The 23,307-nt window shown below is 34.7% G+C and overlaps 1 protein-coding gene across 7 annotated transcripts in view; it reads right to left on the bottom strand.

The window, feature by feature from the left end:
• The window catches only part of PPP1R12A (protein phosphatase 1 regulatory subunit 12A), a 130,776-nt gene extending 111,460 nt beyond the window's left edge, over window positions 1–19,316 (bottom strand). For 4 of the 7 annotated variants that reach the window (XM_011374764.2, XM_023521134.1, XM_011374747.2 and 1 more), the window contains exon 1: window positions 18,861–19,315. In XM_011374764.2, the coding sequence (XP_011373066.1) occupies window positions 18,861–19,097 (237 nt within the window). In that variant the 5' untranslated portion in view covers window positions 19,098–19,315. Of the gene's footprint in view, window positions 1–18,860 lie in introns of all 7 variants that reach the window. The other 3 variants (XM_023521123.1, XM_023521122.1, XM_023521127.1) reach the window with 1 other exon arrangement.
• Window positions 19,317–23,307: the final 3,991 nt, after the last annotated feature.

The following is a 23,307-nucleotide window of genomic DNA, read 5'->3' on the forward strand; positions in this document are numbered from 1 at the left end:
TAACTTTGTGTTATGAATCATCTCTCAAACACACTAACCAAAGAATTCTTTCTTATCCCCACCCCCTTTAGCATGCCTTTTAACATTTTCTAAAATACCAGTGTTCAATTGACAAGCCATCTGAGAAAAGATCTCTATGTGAACTACTGCATTGGCCTCAGGAACTGGTCTCCTGGTAGAACTCCTTCCCCCACCCCAATCTTTTCTGTACGCAGTTCTCTTAAGAAAGAGAAAGAAAGAAAGAAAGAAAGAAAGAGAGAGAGACGAGAGAGAGACGAGAGAGAGAGAGAAAGAGAGAAAGAGAGAGAGAGAGAGAGAGAGAGAGAGAGAGAGGCACGCACATCTGGTAACATTAAAGCAACTTCAAGTCTCAGATGCATTTCTAGAGTTCTTTGTATGAAATGGATTTAACGGTGCTTCATAGGTTCTCCAAGATCTGACCTCTATCTACTTCTCTATACCTCTGATCACACCATTCTTCCCCTTACTCACTATGCTCCAATTACACTTCTAGTTCTTCTTTTGAGACTTATTCCCTCTCCCTCCTTAGGAAGAGCTTTTATATTTTATATATTACTTCCTTTGGCCAGAAAGTATTTCTTCACCATCTACCATTAAGAATCTACCTCTCCAACCTCTACCAACTCTTTACCAAGTTACACCTATTCATCTTTCAGTTCTCAGTTCAATCACTTCCACAGACGCCATCCAAAGTCTCAAAACCTCTCACTCCCTTATAATATTGTACTATTTATTTAAATACATTTGACATATATTTTACATTTGTCCTTCAAAATACTTAGCACAATTTGCATTGATTATTTGATTAATGAGAGTAAATTCTGGTCTTTTGCTAATCTCGATATACCCTAGCTTCTAGCAACAAGCCGGCCATATACAAGACACTCAACAAACATTTGTTAAATTCATGAAACACTGATAGTTCAATCACTAACTAATCAGTATAACAGAATATCTAGCATCTATACACATAAATTCTAATATTTTTATAATGAATCAGTTTAACAAGGAGCCTCAGCAGATTCTTGTGAACTTTTAGCTTTAAAATGTGTATTACTTCACAGAGTAAATGTTTCCATTTGTATTATATATGTCCAACCCAGAAAGAGAAAAACATTTTTAATATATTTGAATACATCTGAAATTTCACACACTTCTTATACCAGCAGTGTATGAGAATTCTACTTTCTCCACGTCCTTCTCAGCATGCAGTATTACCATTCTGGTGGACATATGCTGACATTTTATTGTGGCCTTAATCTGCATTTCTCTGATAAATGATATTGAATAACTTATAGTATTTTTATTACCATTTGATTATTTGCTTTTGTGATGTGCTAATCAACATTTACATCTTTCTGAACTCAATTCTCGCTTTGTCTCCCTCATCTCCTCAAAATACATTACAATTAGAATCACAGTTAGAGCAGGTATGTTTGTTGAAGGACTGAGCCCCACTAGCCACTGTTGTTGACCTTGACAATATATAATTAACCTAAGGTAGATCAACTGGTCCCTTTCCTAGAATTAGAACTCAAAAAGAGATCAACTTCTCTAGATACCCAGACCAGAATACACACTCTGGAATTGTTATTGACCTTCTATTTTGCCTTCTGAACTGAGAAATAAATTTAGTTTGCTATAAAAAAGAATAAAGTGGATTTGTAAGAAATAGTAATGAGAAACTTAAAGGACTTCCTGGACTGCATATAGTTCCCAGTTCTAATTCATTCCAGAAGCCCAGATTCTATGAGACACCTATAATCTTATAGTAAATTATTTTATTTGGGTTATATCCAATTGGCTTTTCTTACTTAAACAAAGAATCTTAACTAATATATGCAAGAGGTCCTTCTACCAGTTTCCTACTAGTGGTTAGTGTAAGCATGTGGTTTTGAAAACTGGCTACCTTCTTTTTTCAAGGGGCTCAAAAGAAAATAGTTGAGCTGATGGTTTGGGGGGGCGGTCCTTAGGGCATATGAATAACTGCGAATGTGTCCAATTATGTGTAAATTTGTTAATAATTTTAGAAAAAATATTGGAATATAGGTTTGTTTCTCTCTGTAGAATTTTTATACAAAGCCGTCCCCCTGTTTAAACAGTAGACAAATATCAAACTGCTGAACTAGACTCAATTCTACAGATGTAATCTCACGGTACAGAGGAATTTTTTTTTTAAATCTAGGCTAAAGGCTAATTTAGTTTTGCATTGAATTAGTATGTTTTAAAATTATTATACTATTGTCAGATACTGAGCTCACTGTCAAAACTTTCAGTAACTTTTTCTCATGTTTGTCAAAGATGGTCTCTACCAACCTATACTCATCAATGTTTAACACAGAATTTCATATTAATACTCATCTTTTCATATTATTGCTTAAAACCTACTATTTTATGTTTTTTGAAGTTTTCTCTCAGCTCTACAGTTTTACCTACTAAAATGCTCAATAAGATAGGGTCAAGATTGAAGAACACAAGGACCACTACTACTTTAGTCTTCCCTCTGGGTTGACACCAAGTGATTAACCAGTAGGCTGACGTATACATAGTGGTTCATCCTGCGGTTAATCCATCTTATCTTGCTAGAATCCATGCCAAATTTTTGTCATATTAACCACAAAAATCTAACAAGAGCCTGCATAAGTCCTTTACTAAAAATCAAGCTATACTTGGTTTGCAACTTTTCTCTCATTTAAATTTACCAACCTTGTCAAAAAAGGAAGTAAGGATAGGTCAACATAACTTGTTTTTAGAAACCTCAAACTGGTATCTAGTGATCAAGACATAATCTTCTAAAACTTTCTGTTTAATAATGGAATTAGAATTGTGTGCCCTTTAGAGCAGACCATTTTGAACAAATGTACATGTAAATTAAATGCCTTGACATCAGTTACTTTCTTCCTATTCTTGATCTAGTTTATAACTCTTAAAAGCTCTCTTTTCACTGTCTTAAAAAATATTTTTACAAAATTCATGTAACTCTAAGCTTCAACTTTCTTAAATCTATTCTCAGAGATTTGTGGCCATTTTTTTTTTCTTCAATTCATTCTTAAAACAGATATTAATCATTAAATGCTTTTTATATTCATATAAAACAAAGCAAAAGTGCTCACTGTATAATAAAAAAATTACTTTTTCTAGATTTCTACCTGTCTTTCACTGGAATTGTTTAAATTTCTGAAATCCAAATTTTATCTTTTAAAACTCCTTTATCCTTCAAAAATTATCTGCCTTTTGGGGAATTATGCTCATCTTTTCTCTGAATTTTCTATAGTCTACTTGCCAAAAGCTTCAAAATATATCTAACTAAATCTAATTCACTTTCTGGTTTTAAAAACTCTCCCACAGTGTCCAACACATTGCCAAATCAGTCTTTCCTTATAAAACAAAAGGTTGAGAGAAAAGGCAGGATAATACATAAATATGTAACCAAAAACAGCAGCCTTCCTGAGTGGCCAAAGACTAAAATTCATTAATTACGTCTATGTCTCTATATGTAATCCTTAATATATGATGGAAGCAGCCATTTAGACAGTATTCTCCATTTCAGATTCACCTTCATCATTTTTTCTTCTTGTTGTAAAAGATTCAAGGATGGCAAAATTCAAAATCTACTATATTTTCCTTCCAGAGACAACTACCATTAATAGTTGGGGTAATTTCCTCAGATTTTTTTTTCTATACAAACAACTTTTGCCCCTAAAATGAATATCACAAATATTGTCTTGCAACTAACTTTCTGACACTTAAGTGGTTTTTAAAAAAGAACAATTTATATACTATCAGTCCATGTCACACATAAACAAACACATTATGTCCACCACCACCCCAAGACTGGCTTTAAATGTCAAGGGTGGGATGAAAAGAGAAAAAGATAACATGTTAATTTTGAGTTTAATATGTAATCAACATTTCCTGTTTTGTTTAAACCAAAACAAGTCTAATTATGCTTGCTCAAGGTCAAAATAAACCACACAACTTTTCTGCACAACTACTAATTTTCTCATTAACTATGCCACTTTTAAAAAACATTAAAATGTATAAAAAAGTCAAATACCCAAAGCAACTCTAGTAGTATTTCGAGGGAAAAAAAAAAAAAAAAGAAGATTCTAGAATGTACTAGAGAAAAGAAAAAATTACATCGAGGTATAAGTTTCTTAATTACAACTAATATTTTACCTTTATATTCCCTGAAGACACCAGTTAGTAAATTTAGAAACCAAGGGAAATTAGGGATGGTTGAATAAATTCTTTAACTGTTCAATTTTAGCAAAATCTAACATGCACTGAGAAAATGTACTCTCACTCCTTATTTTAACCTATGACCTTATTTTCACAGTGCATTATTTCAGGCAATAAAAGTCATTCGATTGTTACTACTACTACTACTCTTTTATTCCTCTCCAACAGGCCTGTGCTCCACCCCTTCCCCATTACCTCTAAAAATATATAGTCTGCCTTCCCAACAATATTATTAAAAGTAAATTTGGCCATACTTAAAAGTTCTTAATTAACTTGTCTAAATTGAAAAGTACAGAAAACACAAAATTTTGCATATATTTTTAGATAATTCACCAAAACCCTAAGAAATCTAACCATCCTTATCCTGTGGGTTTTCTGTAGCCTCAGAAATTGTTTTTATTTGGTATTCACACTTCCAGAGAACCTGAAAGACCTAAGAAAACAGGTTAAGACTAAGACAAAACAAAACAAAAAAACCTCCAAACAAGATTTTGATACATTATTTATAGTTAGGCCACCCCTCCTCCATGCTGGCTCAGCATCCTATATATCCTTTAGCATACATTTCACACTTCATAATTATGTAATTTCTTGTTTATTGCCTGTCTTCCCATGACCATTCAAATAAACTCTGCTCCTGACCTATATAGTAAGCACACTAAGTATATAATGAATAAATGCATGCAGTGAAAAGCACCTCCATTTACTTAGTTGTCCAATCCAAGTGCACATACATCTCTGACTACTAGTCCCTTAGGCTATTCCATTTCCAATTCCTACCAATTCTATTTCTTAAATACGTCTTGAGTCAGTCTACTATTTCCCAACTCCACTGTCACTCACCCAGTTCATTCTCTTAGATTACTCAACTTCCTAAACTAGTCAATCTTCCTGCCTCTGGTCTTGTCCTCTTTTCAGTGCATTCTCCACACTGCATCCAAAGTGACTTTTCTTAAAGAGAAAATTTGACTGTCCCATTTAACCCGATTAAAATCCTTCAACACTTCAGTTCGCCTCCAGCTCTTTGCATATGCGATTCTCTCTCTCTCTGAAATAGTTTCCCATACCCCTCCTCTCTCATGACCACGGTTGTTAGCAGATCAAACGTCAATGTTCTCCAGGAAGCCTTCCCTCTCCTCCAATCTAGGTGAGATGCACCTTCATGAACTTCCAGAGCACTCTGTACTACTACTTTTACATATCATTACACATAACTGACATAAATGTATAACTGCCTGTATATTGATGTATACATCCTACCATACTGCAAGCTGTCTTAGGGCAGGAATAACGTCTGGCTGTCTTCTTTGTCATCATAACTACAGTAACGAACACCAAGCCTAGGCTGGAGTTGGGGGACTGGCAGAAGGTTATTACTGCCTCTGCCAGTGCCTCATTTTTCAGTAGTGAAGATCGATCAACACGTAAGTAATTTCATTCTTTAAAAAATATTAACAGCTTACTGACATACATAATTCATACATCATATAATAACCAATTTCAAGTGTATAAGTAAAAGGATTTTAGTATATTCAGAGTTGTGCTACCATCACTACAATCAATTATGGAACATTTTTATCACTCTAAAAAAGGAATGTTATATATCTGAAAAGATATATGCACCCCAACGTTCATAAAGGATTGTTCACGGTGTCCAGGACATGGAAGTAACCAAAGTGTCTTACATTAGATGATTGGATAAAGATGTGGTACATATATATAATGGAATATTACTCAGCTATAAGAAGAGATGAAATATTGCCATTTGCAACAACGTGGTTGGACCCTGAGATAATCCTGCTAAACTAAATAAGACAGAAAAAGTTGAAAACCACATGATATCACTTATATAAACTTAAAAGCAAAAAACAAACATGACAAACAGAGACTCATGGACATGGACAACAGACTAGTGCTTACCAGAGGAGAGAAGTATATGGGGTAAAAGGAGTCAAAATATGTGGTGACAGAAAGAAATCTAACTATGGGGGTGAACTTACAATGCAAAATACATAAGACTTGCCGGTGAATTAAAAAAATAAAATAAAATAAAAAGGAATGTTATACTATTAGCAGTCACTCCCCGTTTCCTCTCACCACCTCCACCTTTTGGCAACCATTAACCTATCTTCTGTCTCTATAGATTTGCCTATTGTAAACATTTAATATAAATGGAATCATACAAGATGTGGTCTTTTGTGACTGGTCTCCTTTACTGAGCATATCCTCTTCAAGAGTCTGTATTTTAGCAAGTGTCAATACTTTGTTTCTTTTTATTGCTCAATAATATTCCAGTAACAAAATATACATTTTATTCATGACATTTGTGCTGTTTCCACTTTTTGGCTATTATGAAAAATGCTGCTATAAATATTAATGTACATGTTTTTGTGTAAATATATGTTTTCAATTCTCATGAGTATATGCTCTGTTCACCTAGGAGTACAATTGCTGGGTTATATGGTAAGACTGTTTAACCTTTTCAGAAACTGCCAGGCTGTTCTGAAAGTGGCTGGACCATTTTACATTTTCCACCACCAGCAGTGGAAAAGAGTTCTAATTTCCTCATACTTTAGTAAACAGTTATTATCTCTTATTATTACAGCCATTCTAATGGATGTAGAGTGTGGTACCTCATTATGGTTTTGATTTGCACTTCCCTGATAGCTAAGTAATTTCATTTTACTATAAACTCTGTGAGGTCAGTGTTGATATCCGTTTTGCTTTAAAATATATTCCCTCCCTCCACCTAGCACTTAATAGGTCACGGTACAGAGTAGGCCTTTAATTTTGTTAAATGAATATATAAAAACTACTATGAATCTGGGAGTATTTATTTTTCAGTTATACATGTAATGGGAGTTACTGAGTATATATGGGAAGTGAAAGAGAAAACAAAGGATGACCTTAAGATTTTAGTTTAGTAAATGGAAGAGTGGCAATGTCAAAAATATGATGTGAATTATATAAAAAGGAGAACAGATCACATAAAAAGAAAACAGCTGAAACTATAAGAATGAATGATTGGAAAAGAAAAAACAGAAAGACATAGAAGGATCGTGAAACATTCTTCTTTAAGAAATAGACCAAAAGGGAAACTGAACAGGGGCATCCAGAGGATAAACAAGGAGGGAGCAGGGCTCCAGATTTCTGTTAAGTTACCTATAACTTAAACATAACCTTCTCAAGGACGTGAACTTTCCTGACATTCTAGGTTAAGTCCTAATAAAAATTTTCATTTCACTCTACATTTCTATTCTAACATTTACTAAAATTGTAATTATCTGTTTACAGTGCCGCCTCCACTAGATTGTATACCACAGGCAGACAGGGACCATTGTTTTAGAGATTAGTACAGTGCCAGGAATACTGTAAATATGATTCATAAATTTGTTGCATGAATGAGTTAATCACTAACTGAAATGAATAGCACTATAGCTATAAAATACAAATACTGTTTAATATATTAAAAACAAATTTTATACAGATTAATAAATTAACAAAACAGATTTTCCTTTGGGTGACTTAGAGAAGAATGATATCACATTATGAATGTAACAGATGTATGTCAGCAGGATGACTTTTAAAGTTAGTTTTCTATAGTAGATATACTAGACTTTATTGAAAATGTACTTTGCATAAACAAGCATTCAAACAGCATGTTATTTTGAGCAAAACATGTAAAATTGCAGGTGAAATTTCTAAGGAAAAAATCCTAGCAATACAATGCCACGAGTGAGCAAAGATATACATAGTATAATATCTACCAAATAAAAAAAATTAGAAATGTACTAAATATTTATCATCCAACTACTAGGAAAATAAATTTTGAGACATACATGTGAACTTGCACATATACACACAAAGTGGAATCAATATTCATGAACACAGAAATATTTCTAAAAATATATAATTTAAAATGCAGGTTATAAACCAGAAAATTAAGTATAATTATAGAAAATTATAAATCAGAGGTAGCTAAAGGGAGTTTACCAAAGTTTTAAATGGAGCTATCTCCAGGCCTGAAAATTTGAATAGCATTTAATTACTTTTTAATATTTTCTTTGATGCTTTAATTAACTAATTATTTTTCTTAAATTTTTATTTGCTATAAAATACATGGAAAACAGTAAACAAATTTGAAAGCCATGTTTAATAATAAAACAGACTAGTGGTTAGTGGGGGAGAGAGGTAGACAAGAAAAAAATTAAAATCATTTCTTCAATTAAAAAAATAATAATAAGCAAAAATAAAATAAAATGGAATGAACAAACAGTTCAAGGTCGCTAATCATCAGAGAAATGTAAATTAAAACCACAATGAGATATCACCTCATACCTGTCAGAATGGCTATCATCAATAAATCAAATAACAACAAGTGTTGGCGAGGGTGTGGAGAAAAGGGAACCCTCATATATTGTTGGCAGGATTACAAATTGGTACAGCTGCTTTGGAAAACAGCATGGAGGCTTCTCAAAAAAATTAAAAATGGATATACCTTTGGACCCAGCAATTGCACTTCTGGGTATTTATCCAAAGAAAACCAAAATAATATTCATGGCAGCACAGTTTACAATAGCCAAGATGTAGAAGCAATCTAAATGCTCATCAACAGTAGATTGGATAAAGAAATTATGGTTCATATATACAATGGAATATTACTCAACCATTAAAAGAAATGAAATCCTACCATTTGCAACGACATGGATGGACCTAGAGGTTACCATGATGAGTGAAATAAGTCAGACAAAGATAAATACCATATGATTTAACTTATATGAGGAACCTAAGGAAAAAAAAGAACAAACTAATCAAAAACAAACTCACAAATATAGTGGACTATTTAGTGATGGACGGAGGGAAGAGGTTTGGGGGGCTGGGAGAATGGAGTGAAGGGTTAAAGAAGTACAAATTAGTAGTTGAGAGGCGGTAACGGGGATGGGGAGCACGGCATAGGGAATGCAGTTAACATTAATACACTGGCCAAGGAAGGGAGGGAGCAATTAGGGAGATCATTTTATGAACTATATAGATGTCTAACCAATGTACTGTATACTTGAAACTAATTTAAATAAATAAATTTTTAAAAAATGAAAAAAAAACTAAAACGAAGATGGGCAAGACAAGAAGTGAGAGTAGAAGGCATTGAAGGCTTAGTAATTACTTTAGGCATTTTCATGTACAATGTAAGATAAATAAAATTGCTGAGAAGATCAGAAATTTAAAGACATTTTACTGTAAAAATGATGGCTGGCAGAGTTAAACAGCGGTAGATATTTTGAAAGGAAAAAACCTTGAACATTAGCAAAGTTTTTACGCACATTGTTCCATGTACTTGGAAAGATATAGAAATTGCTAAACATGTAATCCATTCTATATTTTTAAGAAAAGCTGTACCAATTAACATATCTCTGAGAAAAAAATAGCTCTTGATGAAATACAGTATGATCTAGCAAGAGCAGCATCAAATTCTTTTGTGGAAAACACAAAAATTCACACACACAAAAAGACCACATTCATATTATAAGCTATAACTTTGAGTTGTTTCATTACCCCGTGACCTGCCTATCAACCAGACTTGAATCCAAATGACTATCATTTTCAAAATTAAAACATTCTTTTGAAAGAAAAAAACACAAAAACTTAACAGTGAGGATATTCAAAAGAATGTTCTTGAGCTGAAGCTCAAATAGAAGACTTCAAGAAATGTTCCAAGCAAAAGTATAAATATTAGAATAAGTTTATAAGTACCTAAAATAATTCTGAAGGCAAATAAAATGTATATACTTTAGTATGTTTAATACAAAGTAAAGGTAATTGTGTGTGTGTGTGTGTGAGAGAGAGAGTGTGTGTGAGTGTGTGTGTGTGTTAACAGTTAATCTAGGAAAATATATTTTCCCACATGGTTAACTTATAAGAAGATATCAATTCACATCTCACAAAATTTCTCCTTTGCACCATCAGATATTCAAGAAAATGACACAAACTTTCTACAATCCTATGATTTTCTGTTAGAGAATATGTTAAACAAAAAAAAAAAAAATGTAATTTCAGCTCAAAATATAGTTAATAATCCAGTTAAAGTAACGCTTTTTATTCAGCCAAGCTCTCCTTGCAGAATAAGTCACTCGATGCACATAACGCATTTAAGTAGATTACTAAAAAGGTGACAGCTGAGGAATGCCTCATTTCTTTCCATGGTTTCTACTGAATGTCATTTCAGAAATGCCTATATAACACATGACAATGTGGAATGTCTCCACCCATGAAAGAACATTCAAGTCGAGCAAGCACACTTAGGGCAGTAACACCGAGCTCAAGTTTGTCTTTTTATGGTTAGCCAGCACAACAATGAAAAGATAAACAACCAAAATACTAAGGTCAGAAAATACTGACATACAGAGATCCATAGTGAAAATGTTACTGAGAAAAAAAATGATTAAAATTGTTATAAAGTATGAATTAATGTCTAACGCCAGTATGCTAGGGATTCCTTTCTAAATAAACACCCAAAGATTTGTTTAAGGAAATTCATTTTTTAAATGTTACATAAACTGAGCAAATTTCTATTTGTATTGGTAATCAGAAATATATTCCATTTCAAAAATAAATCAAAGATCCTGCCAAATTTTGACTATAACAATGGGTACCTTTACAATATAAGTATTATAAAAGTAAGTTATTGTTGTAAGTTTTATTAGAATATTTTTAATGTTAGCTCTGTTAAACTTACCCACACAAACTGTTATCATTTTGTTATCTATAGATTCTGCTCTTTACAAGATCAGTCTGCATTGTGTTCAATTGTTTTTTAGTCAACAAACATCTACTGTACATCTGCTAAAAGAAAATGCAGGTACCAAATGGGATTTAAAGAAAAACTGAATCAAAGTCACTACTTGAAGGACTTCACTATTTTGTCTAGAGATAAAAGATACTAACAATAGCAAGTTGTATATAGTGCCAAACTTAGGGTTTAAACAATAAGTTAGAGAATGATTGTGTGCTCCAGTGGTCAAGCAAGTCCACGTTAAGTGCTTAGAGCTGAGCCTTAATATAAATAAGCTGGGGAATACATTCCAGAGGAAAATTACATGTGCAAAAGGCTTATGGAGGAAGTATAAATATAAAACCAGTGGCACCTAAAGAAAGTTTTAACTAATCTCCTGAATCTCTCTGCAGGTAAATTCTTTTTTGCTCCTTATTGGGTGTTCAGGAGCCAGGCACTGTGCATCCTGATGATCTAGCTTGCCACACCACCTGCACTCTATCATATCCTACCCGAAAGGAGGACATAGGGAATAGAGTTATGAAATCTGTTCACCCTCAATTACTCTCTCTTACTTGCATAAAAGAGCTTCAAGAACATCTGCTATCAATACAGCAGTATTATAAATTGATATGTGAGTCTCCACTGTCATTTATTTGGACATATCCATATTCTATATCCTTTTGCTGTTATTAAAATATTGTTTATCTTTATAAAATAATGATAGAAGGTGATCAGGTTATTTTTCATGTCCTAACATGGCAAAATAAAAACTAAGCTACCCTCTTTTAGTCATTAAAAATATAAAAAACATGTTATTGGTCCATGAAATACAAAATTCTGGGAATCAATGAGTTGATGGGTAACGAGCAGAGCCCAGTTGAAATGGTGCTCTCACTTATTACTAATAAGGACAAAAAATTCTATTACCTTTTCCAAGTTAAGACTTGAAATATTATTTGGCTAAATTTTGCAAAATGGTTTAAAGAACAGAATATTCTTATAATTTGGATATTCCTCCTAAAAAAAAAAAAGCTTCCAATTAAAATTAAACATGATTAACATTAAAAAGGTGGTTTTATTAATTCAGGAGTTAATTCAAGTAACTATTAGCATTTTGTATAATATCTCAAGTCCTAATTATAAATACCAATAATCTCTGTACAGAAAGTAAATTGCAGGAGATTAAGCTAAATGGTAGTGACAAGCTGAAAGTTGTTATCCTTTCTTCCTATTTTTTTCCTTCCATCTTTCCTTCCTCCCTCCCTCCTTCCTTCCACTATTACTGATTACCTAAAATTTATCACTTTTCAGTAAAAGAGTTAAGAATGTGTGTGTATAAAGCATTTACTGTAAAAGAATATATAAAAATGCCTAAAGCAATAATATAAATTGTTATTAGGAAAAAGGAAAATGAAGATGTTTAGAATTAAACTTTATGTCCTAAAAAGTTTTTGTTGCTGTTTTAACTTCCTTTGCAACGTCCCAAAACATTTGATCAAATATTCTGCATATAATGATTAGTCTAATACAATGTTAGCAGTTCTTAAAATTTAGGACAGATTCTGAAATTAATTTAAATATAGTACTACTGTATTTCAATTACCATAAAAGTTCTTAAAAGTATTGGCTAGTTAAAACAAAAGTGGATGAAATTACATACGTGTGTGTTTCATTTAATTTTCTGCTGACTTACAAGGGGAAACATCCAACTATTAATCATCAACCATAATGACTAGAAGATTTAAGAATACCTACTTTCTTCTTCAGACTATAGTGAAAACCTCTAGCATAGTGTTAAGTTTGGGCTTTGGAACCAGATAGACCTGAGTGAAAACCCAGCTCTGCTGTTTATTATCTTGGTAACTTTGATCAAGAGAAAGGGGACACTGTGAGAATTAAATGAGATATTGGTTCCAAAAGCATCTACCATAGTGTTTCACATATAACAAATCCTCAGCAAATGTTCACCAGCCAATTCCACTCGATAAAACTGTGCTAAATCATAGTTACTACATACTCAATCTCAACTTAGAATTCTAACCAATGACTACTGGAGGTCTTTAAAAACTTTCAAAGATGTTTACCGAAATGCCAATACTTTCTTTTCAACATGATGTAGGACCTAACAATCTTTCAAAAGAAAAGTGGGGTAAAAATGCAGGCAGAGATGCAAAAACTTTCCCACCAAAGGTTCCCAAATAGTCATATATCAAAAATCATCTAACTAGATGATTTTTGGCAGGTAGAGATACAAAAACTTTCCCACCAAAGGTTCCCAAATAGTCATATATCAAAAATCATCTAACTAGATTTTTTCAAGTACAAGTATTTTTCTTATGTGAGAAAAGTACTTGTAAATATAGTAACAAATGGATGATGAAAAAAAAATTTCCTCTATATCATCTAGTGCTTCTACCTGGCTATACTAGAAAATGCTCAGTCACAGCTTGCAATCACACTTGTAGCTGAAGCACATGAAAGATGGTCTTGGTTGTGACACTTCAAAGTCAGACCACAAAACTGTTGCCAGGAAGCAAAAAGGCAGCAACTGCAGAAAAGGCATTATAACAGCAGCAGTGTGAGCACTAATGCCCTACCAGTACATCCCATATATGGCTAGGGTTGTCCATTTATTTGCAGGAAGTGAGGGGCCAGTACTGGGTTAGAAGTTTTGTTTGTTTGTTTAGGAGGGATTCTTTAAAAAAATGGATTTAGGATGATTTCAATAAAAATTTTAAGAGCCATCAGCATAAAGCATTATAGATTTCTAAAAAGAAAATTACGTAGAGAAAATAATTTCAACTGCATTCTTTTAAACACAGATTTTAATTTTATTTATAAGTGATCCAATAGTCTTTCAAGATATTAACATCCGCCCACCCAAAAAAAGGGGTAAACAATTATAAACTTTATATTCAGTTTTAAACAGATACTTCATATATATCAATTACACTACTGTCTAACAGACTCAATATCAGCTGCTTCCAGTCTCTTTTCCTTCTAGTTGGAAAACAGTTTTAGTAGCTGTAGTAAAAGACTTTTTTTAAAAAGAGAGTTACATTTCAGATTACAATTCAGTGAAAACGGATTGGCCGAGAAGATTAAGCACTTAAGAAAAGACTGCAGAAAAGTATTCCTTTTACTGACAAGAGTCACATATTTTTACAAAGAAGCTTCAAATGGCTCTCTTAGAAGTTGATAAAATTTGTATTTTAAGGGCCAAAGGATTTAATACTAAACTTATCTGAAAGTCTGTCTGCATTGAGATTTAAAAGGAAAACTTTAGTATTTTTAAATTATAATTGCACAGAACATGGAACTAATTCTACTCTGTACTCCTCTACAGAACTTAGTTCATACCCTTATAAAGGAGGCAGCAAATTAATTAATGACTTGACTGAATATTTTTCTATCACTTAACCAAGATTTAAACTGGCTTAGGAATTTTTAATAGGAAGGGGATTAATATTAAGCATTTTTTAAATCTCAAGATATTAAAAAAACTGTACGGAAGATCCACAAGTTTTTCATTTCTTTATAAACATACAAGTTCTACTATGTGCAAGAACAATACTCCAAGAGATGTGAAGGTTTTAAAGATCTACCTCATTACATACAAATAACTATAAAACTTTGTATCCATGATACAAGGCAAAAGATACAATTCAATAAATCTTTTAGTGAGCACCCACTGTGTGTCAGGCTCTGGAAATAGAAAAAAAAAAAAACCAAACCTCAACTCGAAGAATTGGGTCCTTCGAGTAGTCCAGGAAAGATCAAGTTACAAACACTATTCAGTAAGAAGCGTTTTAATAGCAGCAGAAAAGCAAAATGTAAGGTACATTGAGGACCCCAGAGGAGAGAGTGTCTCTTCAGGGCCATAGTATTACATGAATTCAAAGACCAAAAGATCCCTTCTGGCTGGCACTTAGGTTGAATCGTGAAGAATGACTAGGATTTTGACTGGCAAAGAAGAGAGAGGATGGTCTACTGAGGATGGTCTACTGGTGGAAAGAGCATATCCACAGGCATGGAAATAAAAAAGGAAAGGGTAAAGGATATAACACAGTGGAGATATACCAGGTAAAAGCTAAATGGTGGAATACTTTAAATCTGAATTTTAGGAGAGGAATGACACAGAGTGACATACTTAAAAGATTAATCCCATAGCAATATGAATGCTGGATTGGACAGAGAGGAGGTGGAGAAAGCAATTAGCTATTATTATACTCTAGGGATAAAAATAATAAAGGTATGAACTAGGTCGATAGTGAGAGTGGCAAGAAAAAGAACTGACACAAAGGCAATTGTGAACAAGACTGGATATATGTAGACACAAGGATGAGGAAATAATAATTAAAATGTTTAAAGTTTGATCCAGAGTTAATTATCTTAAGGGAAACAGGTATCAATGGAAGAGTAGATTTGGTGAAGAAAGGTAAGTTTCAGGTTGAAGTGATAAAAGTAGATTATAAAATTGAATCACAATTATGAAAATTCATGTTTGAATAATAAGATCCTTGGAAGAAATCACAAAGGTAAATGTAAATACAGTACAGTAGTTGCTCTTCTATGGCAAAGAAGGTGGACCTCTACTATATTATAATATATAGTTTAAAATATAAAATCACAATATACTGAATAATAAATATTTCTCTTTAAATCAATACTTCATCATCAGTAGAAAAATGCAAGTAAAGGACTGGAGCTCTGTAGAACTGGAAATTGACTTGGAAGTCACTTACCCACAGCACTTACCTACAGAAGTAGATAAGATTTTAAGGTAAAATCAAAGGCTAAGCTAAAAATTATTGAAAAAAATCTCAGTCCTACATTTTATGCACACAAGTATTAGTAAGAATCAAAAGCATTCTATAGAAAACTCTGTTTTCTAAAATTTTTATAAACTGAAATACAGATCGCATAGTATAAAACTCTACCAGGTAGCTATAAAATCAGAGTTGATTATTGCCCACTGTAAAACTGAACATCTACTCTAGACCTCAGTTCTAGAAAACCAGATGTTTATATCACAATTTCTAGAAACCAAGATAGGAAATTTGACAAAAACCAATGTTCTTTCTCCTACGTGGAAGACTTATTTATATACAAAAAGAATAACTGACAACTGATTATCTTCTAATGATAATGTATTTAACCCATTAATACAGAAACTTGTAAATATAAGCTGTTTATATTAAAAATGGAAGTAAAATATTAGATTAAGAAACGTATTTGTGTGTTGTGAAGTCCTTTGGTCAAAACCAATAAAGTAAATGAATATTCCAAAGGACTAACAAATAATCTGGTAAAAACATTTTAGGCGTTCGATGTATTACCTTTCTAGGAGTTAAATTTGCAAAAAAAAAAAAAAAAAAAATTATTCAAGGGCTAGGAAACAAATCAGGAGGTCAACTTTAGGTTTTATAATTGAAGTATTTAAAACAAGCAGCATTCAAGAGATTCCTTAAAAGCTTAACATTTTCTTGCAATTCTTTTAAAAAGTTTTATTTATCACCTTTCACTATCTGTTGTCCTGAATTTGCTCCAGGCAAACTCGCTGTGCTCACTATCACAACGGGGAAAAAAGTACAAAAATTAATAAAGGAGAAATAAGAGTGGAGAAAACAAAATAAATTAATGCTTGATATTTTAAAGACTTTGGCTTCACTGATTTAAGGAATGTGCAGATAAATTACAGAAAGATATCATGTAAATGATTACGCATAAATTTGGAAACGTCTACTTAAGCTCTTGTCCCTTAAAACAAAATACCCAATAAAGACCACACCTGTATAATGCCAAACTAATGAATTCAGTTATCAGGAAGACACTGACAAATCTGATAATTCTTGCAACATAACCAAATTGAGAGGGGAAAAAAAAAACTTTAAGCCTATTAGATAATATTTTATCTTCCTACCTAGGCCAATAATATCAAGTATTAGCAATGTGCCTTTCCTCCAAGCCCATACAACTGGGTTCCTAGACAACAGTAATAACATTAAATTTCTATTTGACAATTTTAATAAAACATATTGATGTAAACCATTATCCAATTGTATCAAGTATAACTGTCTTTCAGAATCTATTCCATACTAAATGTGTAAATTACATTTGAAAGAAACTTGAAGATTCATCCTATATAATTATATAATTATATTATCATTTTAATGCCAAAACTTTCATTCTTAACACCATGTTTTCAGAATCTAGAGTTATACCACGCCTTAAAATAAACCTCAGCCAAATAAAAAGCTTGATATACATTAGACTCTCAGTTCATGGAATAGAGAAAGATCTAAAGACCATGTTATATTTTTACTGGGTCCCATATTCTGAATTCCAGATTTGTCCTGCAATTTGTCAGTCATTTCAATTCATCCAGACAACTCTATAAACAAAGGCTATTAGCTAAGTTTGATACGAGAATTCAATTAAATAAAACTTAAAGTGATTAGCATTCACTAAACAGGAAGCAGTAAAAAGGAAAATTCCACCACACACCTCTCTTTAAAAAAAGGCAGCAAGGGAATATGCATAAAATATAAAATCTTAAGTTTCAACTTCCCAAACAAATTCTTGTTTACAATATTAATCAAAATAAAGCTACAATCGTCCACATATCATCAAGGCAGCTTTGAGAATAGTGTACAAGTCTTTCTTTCATTGTAAGAGGAAGCTTTGCTGTAAAGTTCTGTAGCAATTCTAAGTTGCCCGCTAAGAAAATGGAAAGAGTCTGTGTCTTGTCACCTATTATCATCACTTAAAATTTGCTTTTTATACAGAACTCTATGTGGTTGTGTTGCTTTTGGCCTGTTAAAGGCAAAGGAACATTATCTCTGGATTGCCAACAGTTTCTCCTTATTTGGCTAACATTGAGAGATCCCAATCAGACTACTATAAAACTTTAACATGCACAAAGCATCCATTTTGAGAAAAGTCTGCGACCAGTTTTCTTTTTTCCCACCCCCAAAAGAAAAACCGGAGCCTGGTAAACTGCCTTTGAAAAGACTGCCCCGTATTTATTTTTCTTTTTCCAACCCCGGTGCAGACTCCAGAACCTGAGGCTCAAGGATCTCTGACACTGCGGCAAACTCTTCTAGGAAGATACTCCTTAGTATGTTCCGGTCTGGAGGTGGGCACAAGTGAATGCTTCCTTACCCCATCCCCTCCCTTTCAGCCGGTGCAGATCAGCTAATTACACCCGTTTTCCCCTCCGAAGTGACCAAGAGTAATAAAGGAGAAAACAGGAAATCGTCCGCTCAGGGCATTCGGTTTAGGGCTGTTGATTACTATTATCATCGACATTATCATTATCATCATCATCATCATCATTTGCAATCAACTCCTAAAAACTACAACAAATCCAATGTCCACCTATAAGCCAAAGTCCATCTGCCCAACTATCTCTAATACCCCTTGTTGGTCATTTTCTTCAGCATCTGCCATCCTCCAAGTATATCACTGACATCTGGGCCCAGGCACAACCATACTACAATCCTCCCCGTCTCGACCTTAAATCCCAGGTACATGCCCACATATGACCCTGGGGCCCCAAGCCGACCACAGTCCCTTTTCCCCTCTGCCCCGGAAACCACTCGGTTCCCAGCTCCACCAACAGGTCTGAAGGGGGCCTCAAGTCCAGATCCCTCCCTCCGCCAGTTCTCTCTCCCGCCCTCCTTCGCGGGAAGCCGCCCCCTCATCCTGCAGCAGGGAGTCTCCTGCCACCCCCAGCCTCAGGAGGCCCAGAGCCGAAGGGAGTCCAGGGCGGGAGGCCGATGAGGGCCCTCAGGGTCAGAGAACAGACGGCGGGCGCACAGACCTGGTGCAGGGCAGTGAGTCCGTCCACATTGGCGTAATTGATGTCGGCGCCGCGATGCAGCAGCTTGAGGACCTCGTCCGTGTCGCCGCTGGAACAAGCAGCCAGGAAGACAGCGCCATCGTCGAACTTCACCTTGGTCTTCTGGCGCTTCACCACCGGAGGCTCGAGGTCCGTCTCGGAGCCGATCCAGCGCTTCAGCTGCTCGTTCCGCTTCTGCTTCGCGTCCGCCATCTTCATCCCCTCTCCTGCCGCTGGGTCTTCTTATCGCGAGGGGGAAGGGGGAGGCGGAGAGGGAAGAGAGGGGAGGCAGGGGGTGTGTGACTGTTTCTATGAGTGCGGGCCAGAAGAGGGCTGGGAACCGGGAGGAGACGCACGAGACTTCCAGTATCCCACAGAGCACTGGGGCGGCGCGCCCGGCCGAGCGGACCTCCCTTTCTACCACAGAAGCCCTCCCGCCCCCGACCGGCCACCCGTCACCGGCGGCCTATCTAACGTAACTTCGCGAGATCCGGGCAGGGAGGCGCCCTTGGGCCACTGCGCATGCGCCCTAGGCCTGTGCCCGCCCCAGGAAGAGAGCTCTTCGAACTGTGGCGGGGGCGGACAGGCTACCGGAGGGAAGCGGGTGTGGTCCAGGCCGCCGGGGCTGCGGGGGCTGGGACCAACCTGGAAGGGCGGAGACAGGGAAGGAAGGTTGTCTTGCCCGGCTGAAGGTTCCTGAGGTTCCGGAGGCCAAGAGTCGGGCTGTACGGCGGCTCTACGGGGCAGTCTGCCTCCAGGGCTGTCGCAGCTCTGCCGAGTCGTTTGCTCAGAGAGGATTTTCCCATTGGCTGCCTTATTTGAATGGAACGGAGGATAGGTTGTGAATTAGGCGTTTGTGATTTCTCTTTCTAAGGAACTGATTAACTTGAGTACGCCAGTGTTGATAAGAACCTTTTAAAAGTGGCGTCTGTGTAGCGGAGGGCTTTAGTGGTAACCAGATCTCAGCCGAGGTTACTGCCTGGTGACAAGGTTTGACCTGCTCTAATTGCGGTGGCTTTCTGCCAACTTCCACTGTAGACACGTCTTTCCTCTTATGCTGTTTTTTTTGTTGCTTTGTTTTTGTTTTTCTCTCTCACGCGTATTTTGGGTCCTCTTCCTTTTCCTTCAATGCTTTAAGCCTCTCTGGTACTGCCCATGAGCTTAGCTCAGCGTTGGTACTGGTCCTGACCTTTTAAGGGATTTCTGGTTCCTGCTCCATCGCTTTCTAAGGATGGGTAAAGACCCAGTCGCTTCTGGAGTTCAAAAGGAATGTTAATATTACACAATTAATTCAACCGGTATTAAATATTTAGTATGAGCCAGCCATTGTTCTATTCACTGTTGATACAATAAGGGTAATGACATATTTAAACTACCTTTTGAGGTCACGTTCAAAAAACACATTGTCATTTACCATAATCATAAAAAAAGGCCTTTTTGTCTGTATGACACGTACCCCCCCCACACACACGATTTGTTAACAACTACGAATGTCTTTTGAGCCATTTATTTACAATCTCTACTGATATTTTTCTAAACACTATTTTCAGCCACTATTTCTCAGAGCATTTAGAGCCAAAATTAATACTTTGCAACTTTACCATTGAACGGGAATTTTAGAGACCGTCTAAACTGAGTACCCAGAAAAGTAATTGACTTATTTTTTTACTAACCAGCAGGATTAGAAGTCCTTCAACAAACATGTACCTGTACTGCAGGTACAGCTGCGAACAATTAAGCTTTTCTTATTCTCCAGTAGACTACATTGCAGCTTGTTATGTAGAGAAATAAAATAATTGAGTAAAATGTGACCAAGAAACCACCTGAATTTTCTGAACTAGTAATAAGCCGCAAGTTATGGTAAAAATATTAACTCTGAAAATATTGTAGAAATAGAAAGTGAATGTAACGCATAAAATGCACCAATGGTAAAATTAGACCTTTGAATAATAATAGTGTAAGGTGATGAAAAATTCTGTTAGCATTTAAATACAAAATTTCTATTCATTAAAAAAGCTCCAGAATACAGCTCTTAGAATAAAAGATAGGAATTTGAGGATTGCCTTGTCAGCTCCTCCAGTTACCTAGAAAAACTGGCAGCTTATCCTTACTCTTTTAAGAGTAAGGATATGTTATGGTCTGTTTGGTAGTTCTTAAAAGTGCTGTGGTATATAGAGTGGTATCTCAAGTTTTCATTTGAGCAAGAGTTTGCTGGGAAGCATGATATTTTTGATTCAAGCACTTCAGGATGTAAAATTAATAAATAAAACAGAAGTTTGTTAATAAAACAAACAATTATCAGTTCTCAAAGGCTACCATTCAAAACCGAAAGAAAACAAAAACCCACCTGGGCTCTTAATGTATGCAAATTTCACTGAACTTAGCTTTCCTTCCCCAGCTCTAAGGGTCAGTAAGTTCTATGTTCATCTCATTGGAAGTACTCTTAAACTGCCACCTGCTTGGGCTTTTTAGAGAGGATTTTTTTTTTTTAATGTTATTATTAATGATACTGAAGACCTGTGGCTAATTCTGAAACAGGCAAAACTTTTTGTTTAAAAAACAACACAAAGCCAATCATTCACATTACTTTAATAGCTGAGTGAACTTAAAAATTTAAGCAGAAGAAAAAAATTGAGAAATGCAAATATTTTCATTTTCTAATGGCCTCTTGGGATATGAGGATACTTTTCAGCACCTTTAAGGCAAATTAAGTCTTGAAATAGAAGTGCAAGTTAAACTATTAATTTGCTGATTGTTTTTCTATGTGGCAGCAAATCAATCATATTGGTGTATTTAGCTAGTACATGCAGGAGTTTGTCAGGAGCTGCACATATCTTTTACAAAGCTTTATTACACTACAGATATCCTCTACTAACCATTAATTTGTTAATTATGATCAATTTGAAGAATTTTTACTTACATTTATTTTAAATGCTCACACATAGAAAGCTTAGACTTTTCTTTCCTGCTCTCTCTGTCATACCATCACCCAGAGTCCAGCATAATATGACACTAACAGTCAAGTTTATTATTAGCAAAACTAGAGAATATAATACAAAAGCTTGTGTGTCTACAGCCTTAGCTTAGTACCAACCTATGCAATGTGGAGGTTTATTTGTCTTCATTTATTACCGAACCTAAACTAGAAAATGTATTATTGGATTACGTTGCAATATGTGAACATAGGACAAAGAAAACAAAATTTTAAAGTCAACCCAAGCAAAATAAAAATTTCAGCCTTTTGTTCAGTAAAAGATTAGTTAGTTGCCATTTGGTAAAAAAAACTTTTTTACAGGTAAAAAGAAGTTGGTCTTTGTTATGTTATAGAGAAAATACTTAAGAACTCTTGGAGGTCTGAGTTTTTTGTTTTTTTTTTTTGCTTGTTTAATTGATAGATCACTGCTTTGCTGACCATAACAATCTTTATAAAATAATAACAGGTATATATCAATACAATATAATATTCTAAAATTTCCTATAAACCGACTTTCTATTCAGTGAATCTTTTTTTCTCATTAACTTTTATAATATAATTGGAATTATATTTAGGTACAAAGTGTATATAAAATATTGATAAGTACTTTTAAGTCATATATTTAAATTCTTCTCATCTCTAACTCAAACCTGAGGTTCTAATTTACATTTAAATACTTGAGAATAGAATAGTCAACAAGTCAATTTAGTCTTATCTCCTGTACTCTACTCCTTCATTAGGCTCTCTTCCATCGTATAATGATTTCTTTCCAATGTTGTTTTTAGGCACCTGACAAAAAGTTTATAATCTGCTCGCACTATAAAATACTCGGTCCCACCAAGGTTGTTGACTGGAACTAACACTGAACCACCCTAAATTGCTTCAGATTCTACTTTTAGACCAATCCTAATTTATAGATCATAGCATCTAACCCCTTACCTTGCTTCTCAGTTACAAAGTCAGCCTCACTTCCCAGACCTAATGGTTTCTCCTACTACTATGACATTCAGCTTGCTTTTAACTCTGCATGGTAAATTTTCTGCCACATCTAGCTTCATCCTAAGAACCTAACCCTAGCACAGTTACTTGTGGCTGATATTCCCATGAAGCTCCTCTGGTCTCTACAAACAGAATCAGGTAAGTGTCTGGCAACAATCCAAAGTACAAGAATAGTGCTAAAGAGATAACTTGCCTGAAATGCACATGACCTGCATGCAGCCCATATCATGGTCAGTGTCAGAAGATCACATGGCCATTAATAGGAAAGGCTTAATTGAGTATTTCCCAAAGTTTGTCACAATTTTTCCTGATCTAAGAACCACAAATTCTGTAATTACTTAGCAAATATTATGAATTAACCTTTTAAAGACTTAAATAGATTTTTTAAAAAAACATTTAAAAAGAAACATCTTTTATAAGTAGAAAATGTTTCCAATTGACATAAATAAAAGAAGA

This window comes from Pteropus vampyrus, unplaced genomic scaffold (genome assembly GCF_000151845.1).
Source record: "Pteropus vampyrus isolate Shadow unplaced genomic scaffold, Pvam_2.0 Scaffold9, whole genome shotgun sequence".
In the NCBI taxonomy this organism is placed as follows: domain Eukaryota; kingdom Metazoa; phylum Chordata; class Mammalia; order Chiroptera; family Pteropodidae; genus Pteropus; species Pteropus vampyrus.